The 14,304-nt window shown below is 43.2% G+C and overlaps 1 protein-coding gene across 2 annotated transcripts in view; it reads right to left on the bottom strand.

Moving 5' to 3' along the window:
* Positions 1-14,304, bottom strand: part of TMBIM1 (transmembrane BAX inhibitor motif containing 1) — a 59,643-nt gene that overhangs the window by 10,863 nt on the left and 34,476 nt on the right. For both annotated transcript variants that reach the window (XM_088472379.1, XM_088472378.1), the window contains exons 3-9: positions 11,414-11,499; positions 9,600-9,664; positions 9,075-9,128; positions 8,935-8,985; positions 7,110-7,149; positions 3,416-3,453; positions 231-318 (exon numbers count right to left, since the gene is read on the bottom strand). In XM_088472379.1, the coding sequence (XP_088328505.1) occupies positions 231-318; positions 3,416-3,453; positions 7,110-7,149; positions 8,935-8,985; positions 9,075-9,128; positions 9,600-9,664; positions 11,414-11,499 (422 nt within the window). The remainder of the gene's footprint in view (positions 1-230; positions 319-3,415; positions 3,454-7,109; positions 7,150-8,934; positions 8,986-9,074; positions 9,129-9,599; positions 9,665-11,413; positions 11,500-14,304) is intronic.

Raw genomic sequence — 14,304 nt, 5'->3', positions numbered from 1 at the left:
TCAGAAGTTGCAATGTCTGCGACTGTGGCTTCTGATTGGTACCCCCACTCCATCAGGTATGAGCAATGCATGCGTGAGTATGTGCATAGTTTTCTGTACGTCAGACCAATAAACACGCCTTGATTGTTAAAAGGATTATACAGTGTACACAAAGAGAGGAGTCCAGAAGACAGTCAGTAACAGCTTTCGTCATGCACACACCTACAACACATGCAATACAGATGCCTCACCTTTGTTTGAAAACAGAAGACGGTCACTGCGATACTGACTATGGCTGTTATTCCAATGCAGATCAGAACAGCTTTTGAACTGTAAAAACTGTAAAGAACAGAGGACGTGATTTTAGGAAGGCACTGCCGGGAATAAGCATCTGAATAATTAAAGCATCCTACTGCAATCATTGTTGTATTACAAAGATACTAGACTTAAATCTTTATTACCATCGAGGTCAGAGGTAGGGATCCTCTCAATGTGGTGAAACTACAAGTGTGGAAAGCTATGATTTTCCTAATGGCTCATATCCACTGGTGGTTTTATCAAACTTATTATACCAAGGACCACACAGATTAGTCAGTTAAGGGTTATTATTTGTGAATGGAAGAAACACAGACTCACCACAAGCATTGGAAGTATTTTTACTGTAAGGGCGATTAAACTGTAGAGTTCACAAAATGCATAATGGTTTGCATGGGTCTCTTCAAAAAAATGGTGTATGTAGTTATAATTAGCAGAGTATATTATGGATTTGACTAAGCCAGGAAATGTATTATATTGGCACTTTTGGGGTCAGGGAAGAACCCCACCTACCCGAGTCTTAATGGAGGTTTTATTTTATTTTCTACTGGAACAGGATTTATAAAATGTTGAATGCAATGGACCAGTGTCTATTTTCAACCTAAATATGTTACTTTGTAACTATAAGTCTTTTCGATTCCTAACGAGCACCTCACTGAGAACCTTGCCCTGCGAGCATCAGCATATATTATACGCACACTTGGAATGCGGCTTCATCAGAGGTAAGAAATGCATTCTGTTCTAGAGCTACAATTGCCATTCTGATCCCGATGTGAACACTTCTCTCCTATGGAACTAATGTCATCATAGTGACTTAGATGAATGTCTGATTAATTATTAGTGATCATCAAGAGAGTTTACCAAGCTTTCATATCTAGCATTGTCATTTTACTGTATCTTTTGAAGTATTGTTACTTCTGTTAATATTTTTGTTTTATTTTTACTAATCAATTATCTATATAAGTGAGAAAGTGTATGTGTCTGTTTGTCCTTTGCACGGACCTAGCTCCACCAAATTTGGCATGGTGTTGTAGTTTGGCCAGAATTAGGTTTTTGGCTAAGTTTGAAATTTGTCAGGGTCATGGAGGTCTAAATAGTGCCCACCAAGTAGGCCATGGAGTCTCCGATTTGAAATTTTTTGTTTAAGCAAGTTTGCCCAGGATGTCTTCCAGTGCCTAAAACTGCACGGATCTGAAGGCACAGGCTGATATGTACCAGGGTCATATGTTCCAGTGAGGGTCAGGCAGAGCAGTGAGTCAGAGGACAGTGAGTCAGAGGATCAACTGTCTCACTGCTCCTGCACTGACAGTTACTAAGTCAACCCGTGCTTGACTTTAGAGAAAATATGAGTGAAGACATTCATTATGAAGCAAGACGAGCCAATCCTGAGATAAGGTTACAATACACTGATGCGCTTTTCAATTAAGCTCTCGTCTAAAGTACAAAATTCAACAGATGGTAGGCAAGAGTCTACATCAGCTAGAGCTTTCAACTACTGACAGAAGTAACACTTCCAGTCTTAAGAGCCATATTCAATTTGATCCAAGCCGTGATACTTTTTCGCGTCCCGGACTTTCCACCTACTTCGCCTGTTTTGTAGGCAGAAAAGTATCGCACGCGTGCCCGCTTTACCCCGTATTCAATTTCAAAGTAGGCGAAAACGGGACCCGGCGAAACTTGAACAGGCGAAAAGTACTATCAGATTTGGGGAAATCAGCCTGACGCCCCCCAAAAGATGCTCTGACATGGGGGTTCACTATGGTACCCCCCAATTTGGCTTGCTGAAGGTATTTGGTGTTTTTAAACGGGCTCAATAGCTGCTAAATAGTGTTTTGTATAAGTAGTGAAGAATAGTATTCAGGAGGTTTTTTTCCAGAAAATAAGTTACCCCAGCAAATTTGAGGTACTTCAAAATGGGGGTCAGCATATTTAAAAGTTGCTAAAGTGATTTTGAAAAAATCGTGAAAAGTCCACCTGCCGCAAGCACCTGCAATCAAAAAAACACTTGGGGCACACTTGGGGACCCCCCCCCCCAGAGACAAGTTCGCTAGTTTTTAACTTTGTACTCCAACATTTTTTTTTTGCACCCTTTTTCAAAGTCATTTTTTGGGGTGTCCTTAAGTGTTTTTTAAAACTTTTTTGACACAGTTTACCTTTGGGGGACTGTCTGAAGGCTGCACGGGGGTTCCCGCAATGTTGCACCCCAAAACCCCAATTCTGCACTTTTTTCTGCCTGCTATTCATAGGCGAAACTTATTCGCCCAGTACATTGCATTGACTTTCCGCTTAGGCGGAAAGTCTTTCAAATTGAATACGGGGTAGAAGTCAAACAGGCGAAAATGACGTCATCGGCGAAAAGTATCGCGGATCCGGACTTTTCTCCTCAAATTGAATACGTTGTTTTAAAACAGCAATGTATACCTTGCGCCCGATGGTGTTTTTCTTTCTTACTCATGGTGAGATGAGAGAGAGAAAGTGGAGAGCTACTCATAGCAACCAATCAGCTTCTGTCATTTCACAGACTGTATTAGATAAATGGTTGCCAAGTTCAAGTTCTCCACTTTATTTCTTTGGAAGGTTTGATACATCTCCCTTCATACTCCACCTGTTTTAGAGGAGCAGCATGTACAACTAATCAGCATGTGTTATGCTTTAATTTACATGAGGTCCATAAACCTAGTTTTAGTATAAATACATGCATTGAAAATGAAATATTGATGTTGTGTGGAGTAGATCATACATTCAGTGACCATCACACAATAGCGCAGGTCAGCAAATTCAGTCCAACTAGAATGCAGCTGATTTTATTAATTGTAGATGCATCATATACATCAAGACAGAACTCATACACAAATTTGCATATATTGCACATTTGTACACCGTGCACCATGCATTTCAGTTAAAAGGGGAAATTAAATATAACAGGATTGCCTTTATGAAAAATGATTTCCCAGAACATCTCCAACATGAATTTCTAACCTTGGTAATGCAGAATCTTTGGCAAGAGTATTATACGTTACACTAACAGAAATTGAAGGGCATACTGTTTTTGTATGTCTTACGTGTAATTACTGTGTGCGAGTACCTACATACATATTACAATAGGGGTGATGAAACATACCTTGCAATTGTTCCAGTCATAAAGGACATGGCGAGAGTCTGCAAAAAAAAAAAAATTAGAATATATTATTTGCACACACACCAACCACATGGACAGAACCACAATATAAAACTCCCTTATTTCCTTCTTTATCAACACTAATTACTGCTGAACTGAAAGCAAACTCATTGCTTACACACGGGGGAATCAACTATTTCAGCTAAACTGCTAGATATTGGCAGAAAAGCCCTAGATAAATAACATTATTATTATATCCATTAATTAATTAGGAGCCAGGAATATCGCTGAAGTATGAGGTTCTCTATAATCCATCTAATACCCCTTTTCCACCTAAATTCCGGGTCTGACCCGGAGTTGGAACAAAGTTCCTATCCGGATCAGACCCGGAATTTTGCCGACTCAGGATATTCCCGAGTCAGCGCCGCTCACACCGCAGTCGTGTCTGCATATACCTGGCTTTTGCGGAGTGAAAGTGGTCACTTGGAGATTACGTCATCTCCAAGCGCCACTGAAGCCGGACCAATCGGCCGGCTAGCAGCGCACTCCAGGTCATCGTGACCCGGAGTGCGCTGTTCTCACAGCAGGGTTTCACGGGTTACGCCCGTGTTAAACCCTGCTAGTTACCTGGGTTGGATTGCCGGGTCACTCGACCCGGCGATCCAACTCTCTCCCCTTTTACACCAAGGAGCTGCCCGGGTTAACCCTTCAAAAACCTGGGTTTTAGCTCCAGTGTAAAAGGGGTATAAATGACACAGCTTGTGATGTGAAAAGTGTTACTTGTAAGAAATAAAATGTTGGGGACTACAGTACAGAATGACAGCAATAACTTCTGATTTTTTGGGCTGAAACACTATATATGAGAATGCAGCCAATAATTTCACTAGAAACCAGCACCTCATAAGTATAAGACTAGAAGTGTCTCCGGGATGTGACTGCTTCCTAACAAATGAATAAATATGCTGCATTCTCATTAATAGATAATCACAAAATGTCTCCTCTCCACAGCGTGTAGGTGATTGTTACTTCATTTCAGTGCTGTACTGAGCATATTTTGCCATTTTTGAGCTGGTCACATCACATCATCAATATCAGTCCTTTGTTTATGCAGATCCCACACAAATGATTACGGTTTTCCCCAGAAAATAGCAATAGTTGGCTTATTCCTCTTCACGCAACAAAAAAGACATTCTACCCAAAATGTTAATGAAAATGGCCATTTTTATTTTTTGTAGCCACAACCAATAAATAATTTGTGGTTCTTGCTTTTGAATTATTATTATCTGTACCAGCAAGATGTAACATTTTGTAAAGACTATCTACCACATGAAATGAGGTCACCTCTGTGTTTATAGATGCCATGATGGGGGAAATCTGGGCAATAGAATTCTCCTTTGCCCCTCCCATCTCTGGAGCGATTAACACTTTGCTAAATGTTATTGTATGGTGAACACCAGATTACTACTGTAAAGGAATACATAATTTGAGAGCGAGTGTAGGTGCCAGGATGTGGGAGAATGGGCATTTTTAGCACCTTCCCCCTTCTCCTGGATTGGCTGTGTTTCTGTAATGCAGGGTGATACTAGCCTGTGATCACCAGACAATAACCAGTAGGACGGCTACATAATTTCAAATAACACAACATAATTCAAATCGCTACATAACTGAAGCATACCTGGACTTCATAATGATATCTGCAGGGTAGAGTTTCTGGTGCCAGGAATGGGCAAACAGAGAGATTACAGTGTTTTTCTCCTATTCCTCGCACTTTACAAATCTTTTTCATCCATACACACTTTAAATATACTTGTTCTCTAATGAGAATACTGAGGGGGCTGAAAGATTATTTTTTTTCCTATGGGCCTGTGCTGGGCCATGAATGTTATTTTATTTCTGTGTGGTTAGGGCTCAGCCGTGGCCCCCAACACCACAGGTACTCTATAATAAATAACATTCATGGCCCAGCACAGGCCCACAGGAAAAAAAATAAATATTTTCAGCCCCCTCAGTATTACTGTCCACACAAGAATAAGTGAACAAAAGTCATGGCCAACCTTGGCCCAGGCTCCAAACCCTCACAGGAATAAAATAACTTTCAGCCAGGGCTCCCACATACCACAGCACAGCAGGCCCATGATGATGTATTAGCAAATAAAATATACATCATCCTCAGAAAGGAGACTCACCCAGGCCAGTACTCGGATGTAGTCGACATCCCGGCGTAGGAGATGCCAACGGTCTTAATAACGGCGCCGAAATCCCGACAGGTCGGGATCCTGACACCAGTACAGTGCAGGAAGAGGGTAGCATTAGCTAGCGGGTTAGGCACCAGGAAGGTAGGGTTAGGATTAGGGTACGGGGAGGGGGAGGTTAGGTTTAGGGTGCAGGGAGGCGAAGGTTAGGTTTAGGCACTAGGAAGGGGGGGGGGGGGGTTAGGTTTAGGCACCAGGTTATGGAGGGGTTAGGTAGGGAAAATACTTACTTTACTTCCTATGGGTGTCGGGATTCTGGCTGTTGGGAAGCAGCTGTCGATATTCTGAGCAGCGGCATCCAGACAGCCAGGATATCATTCCCAACCCCCACTACAGAGTCCAGTCCACTCCAGACAGTCCCTTCAGTCTCCTCCAAAACAGGCAGCCAACAAATGGTGCTCCAGCAGGCACAGCACAGGCACCCACTGTCTCATCTGCCAGTCAGTCACTGTGTGGGGGTGCAGCAGCAGGGTTCCCTCCCCCTCCTGATTCCTGTCCCTCAGAGACTCAAGATTGGCACTGACAGCACTGTATTTTTTTTTTTTTATTGAGACAGGACTGCCTGACTCCCACCGCCATTCCGCTCCTCTCCGTACTCCTCTGCTTAAGATGGCTGCAGGGACGGCTGAAGGAGGACGGGCGGTGTGGGGCTGCATGGTGCGGCGTGCACGTCATGCCGCGCACAGCATCTGAACAGAGTGCTCAGGGCTCAGCGCTGCCCGGCAGAAAACAAAGACATTGCGCAATGGCAACATGCGCCAGACAGTCCCGAATACCCGGGATTGTAACATCCAATCCCGGGATTCAAATCCCGGTAATATTGGGGCTAAATCCCGGGATCCCGCTGATCCAAGGATTGGCCTCCTTAATTGCCACATGGTTTGTTCATTTGTAAATTTACTTGCTCTATTTGCTTTACTCCCAACTCTGAATCAGCCCCTTACTGTCTTCATGGTGAGCAGATCAGTGGGGCTCTCACACTTGATAGTGTCACAGTTAAGGAGATATAGACCCCCATTTACTAACGAGTTTTATCTCCAAAATGATTGATAAATTTCACTGTGTATGATAAATTATGCTCCAGCCAATCAGCTCCCAACTGTCATTTTTCTAACAGTTGACAGTTAAGAGCTGATTGGCTGGAGCACAATTTATCATACACAGTGAAATTTATCAATCGTTTTGGTGATAAAACTCGTTAATAAATGAGGCCCATAATCCTTACAATCAAGTGCAGTCTCCTAGAGACATTCATTATTTGCTACAAAGACATGAAATAGCCAATACTAAACCACTAGTAAGCGTTCCAAGACCAGAATCCATGGTGGAGAGTTCTCTAGAATACTGGCAGAAATGGAGACATCATGGATATAATGACTGGTGGTAGAGTACAGAAGATTCCCATGGGCAGGTAAAAAGAGTCTACTGAATAAGCAGATACTTACAAAAATACTCAGAAGAATGATATTCCATGGGAAGCGTCTCCTGCAAGGTGAAGGGTTATATAAGAACAGGGTGGTGAGAATAAGATGCTGTTCTTCTCATTATACTACGATCTCTATAAACAACAATATGTGGAAAATAAAGACTCACGCTATGCGTATCCTTAATGGGCATCTTCATGGAATATGAGCCTGATTTAGAGTTGTACACTATGCCGATATTTTCACAGTTGAGCGATTAACGGTAAACTGCGCAGATGCTTGGATTTGTGAAGCCGCAGGTGGCTGTCTCAATACATTCCTCGGTGTCAGCGACATTTGTATATTTTCGCATAGCAGCTTAGTAAACAGCAGGGCCGGCAACAGAAATCTTGGGGCCCGTTACACTGATATTTCTGGGGGGCCCCCCTCAACCCCTCCTCCAAACAACCAACACATCCCTCCTGCACCTATATCTATCTATCTAGATGCATGCAGCATCAGCACATTCCAGGATAGACCAGCGCTGAGTGACCCATTGATGTTCAGAAGCTATTTTGCCTTGACAAAGGTCCATGTTGGACCGAAACGTTGGCAAATTATTTTGGTCTAATCATTAAATACTGAATAATCTTGCTGAAAACCTGGAGAGTGTTTTTTCTTCTTTCTTAAGAGGTTATACTATTATATCTATACACAGATATATTACATATAGGTCCAGCCTCCAGTTCAATATGTGCATAAGTGGAGTTATATTTTGCCGGGGTGGTCACTTTGTTTCCTATTAGTAGCGGACCCGCGGCAGATGCTGTTTGTGCCCCTGAGCCCTCTGAATCTCAGGGCCTCTCAGGACCTCGGGGGCGGGCATGGGTGTACCCCTTGTAACCCGTCGCCGGGCCAGGTAAATAGACGCAGCAACAGTGGCATTAGTGTACATTTCTTAATCAGGCCCTATAACACTTATTGCTCACAGCTTCCATCTGACAATGCCCAAAACAGTAAATGCAAGGAGATTCTGTGGTCTTCTTCCTTCAATCTCCATGCCAGTGGGATGATCACTGACTGCTGGAGAGCTAGAGAGTAAGCACCAATGGTGGATTTTACCTAGGGGCTGCGAGGCTGCAGCCCCCCCACAGTAAAATCCTCCACTTCAGTGAGCCAGTGCAGTCCATGACTGCACTGGCTACACTGTGACTGCTACACTGGAGGTGGCTTTCTATTGGAAGCGTCAACTGCCAGTCATGCACAGGACAGGCAGCCCCAGGGGGAGGTGTCTCCTCCCCTTAGGACTGCCAGTCCGGGCTGCCATAAGCAGAGAGTGGCTTCCAGTGGAAGCTGATGTTCTGCCTTTCGGGCGCTACCAATGCAGCCCTAAGAAGCTGGTCTAGTGTTATGCGCATGCTCGGTTCTACTGCCGCTCATGCGCAAGCCTCGGTGCCTGACATTCATTGTGCAGGCGACGGGACCAGAAGGAGCGGCAGCCCCCCTCAGGGAAGAGGACAGGAGCCGCTGCTGGTAAGTAACTTTCCCCTCTTTTCCTGGTACTCCTTTTGGGCACCACCGTCATTCCTCCTACTCCTGAAATAGCCACTTCAGGTGGAAGCTCTCAGTGTCACCACTTGCTCACTAAACATTCATCATAGATAAGGAGGAAGTTCAGACCCCAGAGGCTGTATTGCACCCTGTATATTGTACCCTGCAGTGGGGTACAACTGAATGTGGTGGCAGTTATATGCCCCTTAAGTGCATCATCATATTATAACTATATGTTTGTATGTTATAAGAAATGCTATACTGTAACCAGAGCTTCTAGAATATACTTACGGATTAAAACATAGTGAAATCTCACCTGGGCGCCTGACAGCAAGCAAGAACCATATATGTGACAAAGAATACAGCACTGCAGAATAGGAAGGAGAGTTTGTTATTATAGGGCAGACGTCAGTGCATACAGAATATACAGGGTGATGTGTGCTTGTATATACTCACTAGGAGGCATAGTACACAGCAGGATTCCTCCTCACAAAGGTGTAAACCGGCTCCCTGCACAAACACACAAAAGTCAGACGTTCACTGATAACACATGGTTTCTAAGAATATAAAGCTATGGTCTATATAGGTCTTACACTACATCATTTAGAGTTCTACACAATAGGAGTACTGGTCACAACTATAATTCAATTTACACTATACATAATAGTTCTGAATTGTTAGATATCCCTTTCTGTGGCAACAAGGACGCTGGTCATTTGCATTGTGCAAGAATTCTTAATGTTATGTCGCTTTCAAAATAAATCACAGCAATAATTTACATAGCATCAAAATAGAAAAGATCAAAATTCTCAATAGTTTTTCTACACATATGTAAAGGTTTTCTAAAACCCATCAGAAATATTAAATTCTGAACTTTTCTTAGTTTCTTTCCTAAAATAAGGGAGGTGACTTGGAGGTGACCTGTAACTATAGAGCTATTCAGCAGCAGGTATCAGAAGGTGCACATGAGATTTAACCTACACAAAGGTGAAGACGGCGATGATGGCGACAGTGACCAGTAACTGGACCGATATGATGGTGTAAACCTGGAAAAGATGGACACGAGTAGGTATTCAACAATATTAAGTGCAAAAAGAAGCCAGTGATGAATCAATGCAACAACTGCACATAAACAAGACTAGAGGTGTAATATTCTTAATAAAACATACACATCATATCCACGCAAATGTACACATACTAAACACATAGAACGAATGCACAGACTGGCCATATTTTAGTTGGTGCACAGGATGCTGCGTATTGACAGGAAGGAGGAGATATGCATCATCCTGCGCACCAACCAAAGCATGCAGGGGCGCCAGTGGGCACAGGACAGCAGGGGCACACTGTAAATGCTGGACACCAGGGACTTCAGTTTTTGGGGTATAACTTCTTATAAGACCCAAAACTAAACCGACAGCCATTACTGAAAGTAGACCCATCGCCTGCACTAAACTATTTTGTGGGCTGAAACAAATTAATTAATTCAATAATGCTTATAGTCTTTGCCCAGGCTGACTCTCCGCTGTGCTCTACATGTGGATAGGGGGTAATACAAACAAAGGGACTCTATTGGCACTAGGGGTATAATACCCCATAAAATAAATTGACACTGGGGTACGGAGGTTTTTTTTTTTTTTTTTTTTTAAAACACCCCCAGTCCATGGGGGAAGAGGAGGTAACGTGTGCAAAAAAAAACTGACAAGGGGGTATACTTGCCTACTTTTGAAAAAGCATTTCAGGGAGATTGTGAAAGCAGCACCTATGAGCACGGTGGTAAAGTGGGCGTGTCCTGCTACATCTGAGGGGCGTGTCATAAAATTGACTTACATCCAAATGTAAACGAGCCTCAAAGCAGTTAATAAGATCTATTTGTTGATGAAAACACACTGATACTTTTCAGGAAATGCATGTAGTGATAGGGATCATTGTGCCTTATAACCAATGCAGGGAAATTATACTAATGATCCCATTTGAATGTATATATCTCTGTTTTTTTTTTTTATGTAACAGCTTAATAATGGGGGTAAGGTGCAATCAGAGAGATCGGCAGACTCTTCAGGGAGTGAGGGAGATTGCTACTATTTCAGGGAGTCTCCCTGACAATGAAGGAGAGTTGGCAAGTATGCATGGGGGGGGTTACAGAAACGGGAATCTATAACCACTAGAGGGGGTTATGTGTGTGGAGGTCTATTGGTCATTTTTCAAGGTGGGGCCTATGGACATAGGGTGGCACGAAACACCCTGAATCATATGTATATATTTTTCAATAAAATATTTTAATTCATTTTTAAAAATATGTTCTTTACTTAATTAAAAAAAATAATAATAAAGAACATTTTATGAGGCCCATTTCTTTAAAAAAAAAAAAAAAATTTAAAAAATTGTCAGTTAAGTGGATAAAAGGTTATCGCTATTCCTAAACATTTGACAATCGAACATCCCTATATAAAGGCCCCCGTACATCCACAATGTATTGGGGCGTTTCACAGACCCCCTGGTGCTGGGGTATCGGTGAAATCCAACATTTTCCAGATTTGCCGATCCCAACCAAAATATGATTGGGATAACAAAATCTGGGATTTGTACCATGAATAATTTCACCGTATCCCTGAAGGATCAGTGATCATCATTCTCTAATAGTAAGCTCTTGCGATCAGGGCCCTCCCTCCTTTAGTCTCATGTTATTTGTTTGATCTCCCCACTATACAGTGCTGAGGAATACGTTGTTGGATTATTTTTAATAAAAAATATTGGTAATTTCCTGGTAAATGACAGCAAAGATGACCACTTACTCTGCGGATGAAAGCGTGACGAACGACTTTATCATCGAAAGTACCAAACTGTTCTCCATCCGTTGTGTTGTACATGCTTGCATCACCTGCAGAGGCAAGCTTGATAAGTTACAGGTACCTGAAGTTTTAAGCTGCATACACACGTAAAGATTTTCTGTCCAACCATCCAACTAGTTGGTTGGTTGGAATGAAAATCTGGTATGGTATGAAAGCAAATTGCAATCAGCAATTTGCTCCCAAACGCCAGAAAATGGACAAAAACTGTTGTTTGAACAAATTGTTTAGATCAAACATTTAACAAACTTGTCTGACGGCCATTTTCATCTGTGTTCTGGCATTTAGGAGGAAATTGCTGATCATCAGTTATTCCGATACGTTAATAGATTTTCATTCCAACCGATCAACTAGTTGGATGGTTGGACAGAAAATCTTTACGTGTGTATGCAGCTTTAGCTAGATCTGTCTATCATTTGTTAAAACTACCATCACTACAACAAACAGGTGATGGTTCACTGATTGGTTGCTATGGGCAACACCACCACTTGTCTGTTTTAGAAACTTTAGTAAATATACCTCTGAGTTAGAAGTGATCTACCAGCAGGGGATTCATGCTGCCTTCGATCTTGTTATTTGTAAACAATGTAAGCTATTATATTAAATTCCCTACTACTGATGTGAGTCTTGCATGCAGTCATCATATTCTTCACTACCACAGTTATGTGTTGTGGGAATATATTGGCCAATTGTCCAATCAAATGGAGTAACAGTCGTTAGCAGCAACTGGTTAGATCTGTTAATGCTCTTGAATATGTACAACCTGGAACCAGTGATTTAATTGAGCGAGTGACCAAACATTTTTACAAGACTGTTACTGCCTGCACAGTAGCTGTATGGTAAATTAACATCTTGCATCTACCATTCACATGCTAGTATATGCTGGTTTTGTGCACTAGTCACCTTTTTCAAATCTGTTATTAGCATTTAACTGCTCTAAGCAGAAGATTTGGGGAAACGCATCAAGATGGGCTGGATATGTAAAGTGTTTATTATTATAAAACTGCTTATGTGTTCAAGGGGTAGTGGTCCATTTATAGGCAGAGCTTCAAAGTCCATAGGGTCCACAAGGAGACAATTGTGTGTAGGTGGTACTTGGAGGACCGGACACCAACAGCAAAGCTTTTTGCTATCCCAGGATGCTCCAGTCCTTCCCTCTATACCCTGCCCACAGCCTGAAGGCCTCAGTTTTGTTAACAAGCCCAAGGCAGGAGCAGGATAGGAGAGAAGGAAGACTGGTACACTGAAGAAACGCACTCTCACACAGAGAAGGAAACAAGTGACCAAGAGAAGAAACCCATAGAACAGAGGTTCCCCAAATGCAGTCCTCAAGGCTTCCCAACAGTTCAGGTTTTAGAGATATCCATGGTTGAGCACAGGTAACTTAATTAGTACCTCAGTCAATTTGATTTAACCACCTGTGCTCAACCATGGATATCTCTAAATCCTGAACTGTTGGGGAGCCTTGAGGACTGTGTTTGGGAACCTCTGCCATAGAAGTCAGGTGCAACCGGGCGGGTGCCCTGTGGACCCTATGGACTTCGAAGAAAGAGAGTTAACAAGGCTAAGTTTTACCATAATTCTCCTTTTCTTATGCAGGGTCCATAGGGCTCTCCAGGGAGACAGTGGGGATGTCCCAAAGCAGTTGTTCAAGGGCGGAGATGATCCTGAGCGGAGAGGAGAATCCGGTACCCAAAGGAAGCATCCTGAAAGGCAAATGTATCAAAGGCATAGAACCTAAGAAAGGTGTGGACTGAAGACCATGTGGCCGCCTTGCATAGTTGTTCAGCAGACGCACCACGGTGGGCTGCCCACTAGGCACCCACAGAGCGAGTAGAATGAGCAAATACAATAGCCGGCACAGGAAGGGTAGTCTGTGTGCAAGCCTGTGAGATAGTCATGCGAAGCCATCTGGCCAGTGTCTGTTTGTTAGCTGGCCATCCCTTCTTGTGGAATCCATATAGGATAAAGAGGGAGTTCGATTTCCTGATGGAACTACTACGGTCCATGTAGATCCTCAGAACACTGAACACATCCAAAGAGGCCTCACCTGCGGAGAGGTCTAGTGATTGAAAGGCCAGAACCCCAATTTCCTCATTAAGGTGGAAACGAGAGACCACCTTGGGAAGGAAGCCAGGGCGCGTTCAAAGAACAGCCCTGTCCGGATAAAAGATTAGGAATGGGAAGCGACAGGAAAACGCCCCTAAATCCAATACCCTACGGGCAGATGCTATAGCCAGAAGAAACAGAGTCTTCGCAGTGAACCATTTGATATTTACTGAATCCAGGGGTTTGAATGGAGGATCCTGAAGTGTGTGGAGAATCACTTACAAATCCTACGGAGTCACAGGAGGGACAAAGGGAGGTTGTATACATAGAATGCCTTGCAGGAAGGTGTGACCCGCCGGTAGTGGAGCAATTCTGCATTGGAACCAGATGGCCAGAGCAGAGACGTGCACTTTCAGAGAGGCTAGGCGGAGTTCGGGAGCCAATCCAGCTTGAAGGAAGGCAAGGATTCTAGAAACACTAAAAACCTGAGAGTCACAGCTTCTAGTAGCACACCACTGGAAATATGTATGCCACACCCGGTGATAAATCCTGGCAGAGGCCGGAGTACGTGCTCTGAGCATGGTCTGGACCACAGAGCTAGAAGACCCTTTAGATTTTAGGAGGGATATCTCAAGAGCCGAGCCATTAAAGACAGACGGGCCAGGCCCAGATGTAGACAAGGACCCTGAGACAACAGGTCTGGTCTTAGAGGAAGTTGGAGAAGAACATCTATCGAGAGACATTGAAGATCGGAGTACCAATGGCGACAGGGCCAAGCCGGAGCTACC

Source organism: Taudactylus pleione, unplaced genomic scaffold (genome assembly GCF_031769625.1).
Source record: "Taudactylus pleione unplaced genomic scaffold, aTauple2 ptg000122l, whole genome shotgun sequence".
Lineage (NCBI taxonomy): Eukaryota > Metazoa > Chordata > Amphibia > Anura > Myobatrachidae > Taudactylus > Taudactylus pleione.
Note: the sequence above shows the minus strand (reverse complement) of the source record. Positions and strands in the feature narration are given on the sequence as shown.